The sequence below is a fragment of the Malaya genurostris genome, chromosome 3 (genome assembly GCF_030247185.1).
Source record: "Malaya genurostris strain Urasoe2022 chromosome 3, Malgen_1.1, whole genome shotgun sequence".
Lineage (NCBI taxonomy): Eukaryota > Metazoa > Arthropoda > Insecta > Diptera > Culicidae > Malaya > Malaya genurostris.
Window position 1 is genome coordinate 239,253,438 of NC_080572.1, and position 1,806 is coordinate 239,255,243.

At 38.3% G+C, this 1,806-nt stretch overlaps 1 protein-coding gene across 1 annotated transcript; it reads left to right on the top strand.

Annotated features, from left to right (window-relative positions):
• The first annotated feature begins 592 nt into the window (after positions 1-592).
• LOC131434260 (uncharacterized) lies at positions 593-1,404 on the top strand. Its single transcript, XM_058600925.1, has 2 exons — positions 593-683; positions 776-1,404. The coding sequence occupies exons 1-2, from the start codon at positions 593-595 to the stop codon at positions 1,171-1,173; spliced, it is 489 nt and encodes a 162-aa protein (XP_058456908.1). The 3' UTR covers positions 1,174-1,404.
• Positions 1,405-1,806: the final 402 nt, after the last annotated feature.

The window sequence follows — 1,806 nt, forward strand, 5'->3', positions numbered from 1 at the left end:
AGTTAACTCACGTTGTTAAAAATTTAATCATAAATTGCTGACAATATTTCTGATAACATGTAGAAAGAATTATGCTGTTGCGTTTAGTACAACTCGAGATATTCACGATAAAGTTCTACCCATTCTTCCACAAGGCGAATTTCGAAAAGACACCACACAGTAAAGTGAGAATTTGGTGTGTTTTTGTATTAACTTGTGAAATCGGAACAATACAGCCATCACCCTTACCGAAGGTGACATAAGTGAGCACGCTTAGACACAGCTTAAAACCATTTGTTTCATTTGACTGAACCGTAGAAAGTTATCAAAAAGAAAAGGAAACAAAAGGAAATAATCAATTGCAGCTTCACACCCAGTGGGGCTGTTTGTATCGCACCTGCTCAGCTGTTTATGTTTTGATTCAACCAGTTACGTGTTTGTATCGATTCAAATTATTACTCTCCATTGTTCGGTTGATCTCTTGATGTTGAATAATTTTTTTTATCATTGACCAAATTTCTTTTAAAAGTGTCGGGTTACGTTTTTAATCCTCAAATAATGTTGAATGCTCTCACGATTGATGCGAACTGATTCTGTGAAAGCAAAGCCTAATATGACACATTGGTGTTCCGTAACCGTTTTAGTTCTGATTTGCACTTTCATCGACTATCGTAATTGCGAATCGATGGCCAACACCCGGATTGGTAAGTATGGTTCCTAATTGATTCAATTGCACTTGTTCAATCTGATCCGATAGTGATTCGCCGTCTATTATGTCATCTACTTTCTCTCGCAGCCGAGTCTTCACCCGGTTTCCTCGAAAATTATGCTAGTGGAGATAATGCAACGGTTGATGCAGTAAAAGATCATCATCGACCAACATTACCGTCGGTAATTACCGGCCCGACAAACCCCGGCCCGGTGACGATGACCCACAGTGAATCGATGCAGCGTCGCCATTATCGAACTGCGTTTGATGACCAAAACGGAGGCAGTGGTCGCAATCGTTATGATTCGAATGAAGAAGATGGCGATGATGATGATGATGATTATAGTGACGAGGAATGGGCGTCGAAGAGCAGTAGGAAGCCACCCGGTGTCAGTGGGCCAGCGCATACTTACATCAAGACGGACAAAAATGCAAACTTCAAATGGGGCGTACGGCACTTCGCTGGCAAGCAGTACGGAGGATGACGTGACGACGAATGCACAGTGGGCCAGCAGCAAGCAAGTTATGAACAGTGAGAGTTGATGAGAACAATTATTAGCTTTGATTTTGTGTTCTCAATTTCTTTTGTTATAATCAAATATTTTAATTCCTATCAGTAATATCGCTTAGCAAAATTTGACCACGGAATGGTGTACCCGGGTTTTTTTTCATTCCACTATGCAAACGATGATCAGTTATAAGTTTAGTAAACTTACTTCCCAGATACTTTTCTGCAGTCTGTTTTTCTTTGTAATTATTTTCTGTCTGTTTATTGCAGCGATTATAAATAATTAACAGTCTTTAGTATACAAACGAGTAGCCACAATGAAGTTTATTGCTTCCTCCTGTCGACACGGTGTATGTTTTCCTGTCTCTCTGTTAGTTGAGCTCGTTTTATGATAATGTATTCTTTTCAATTTTGATTGGATCCACAACTGGAAAATATAATTTTTTCAATGTATCGTAATTTTCTTATTTTATGTTTTATTACTAAATAACACCATAATTATTCGTGAAACCAAAGCTTTCCGAAATACCGACAAAATGACATGTAATCAGGGATTACTTTCATTTTTTTCTGTGCGGTAATTAGTAGATCACATTGGTAATCAATAATA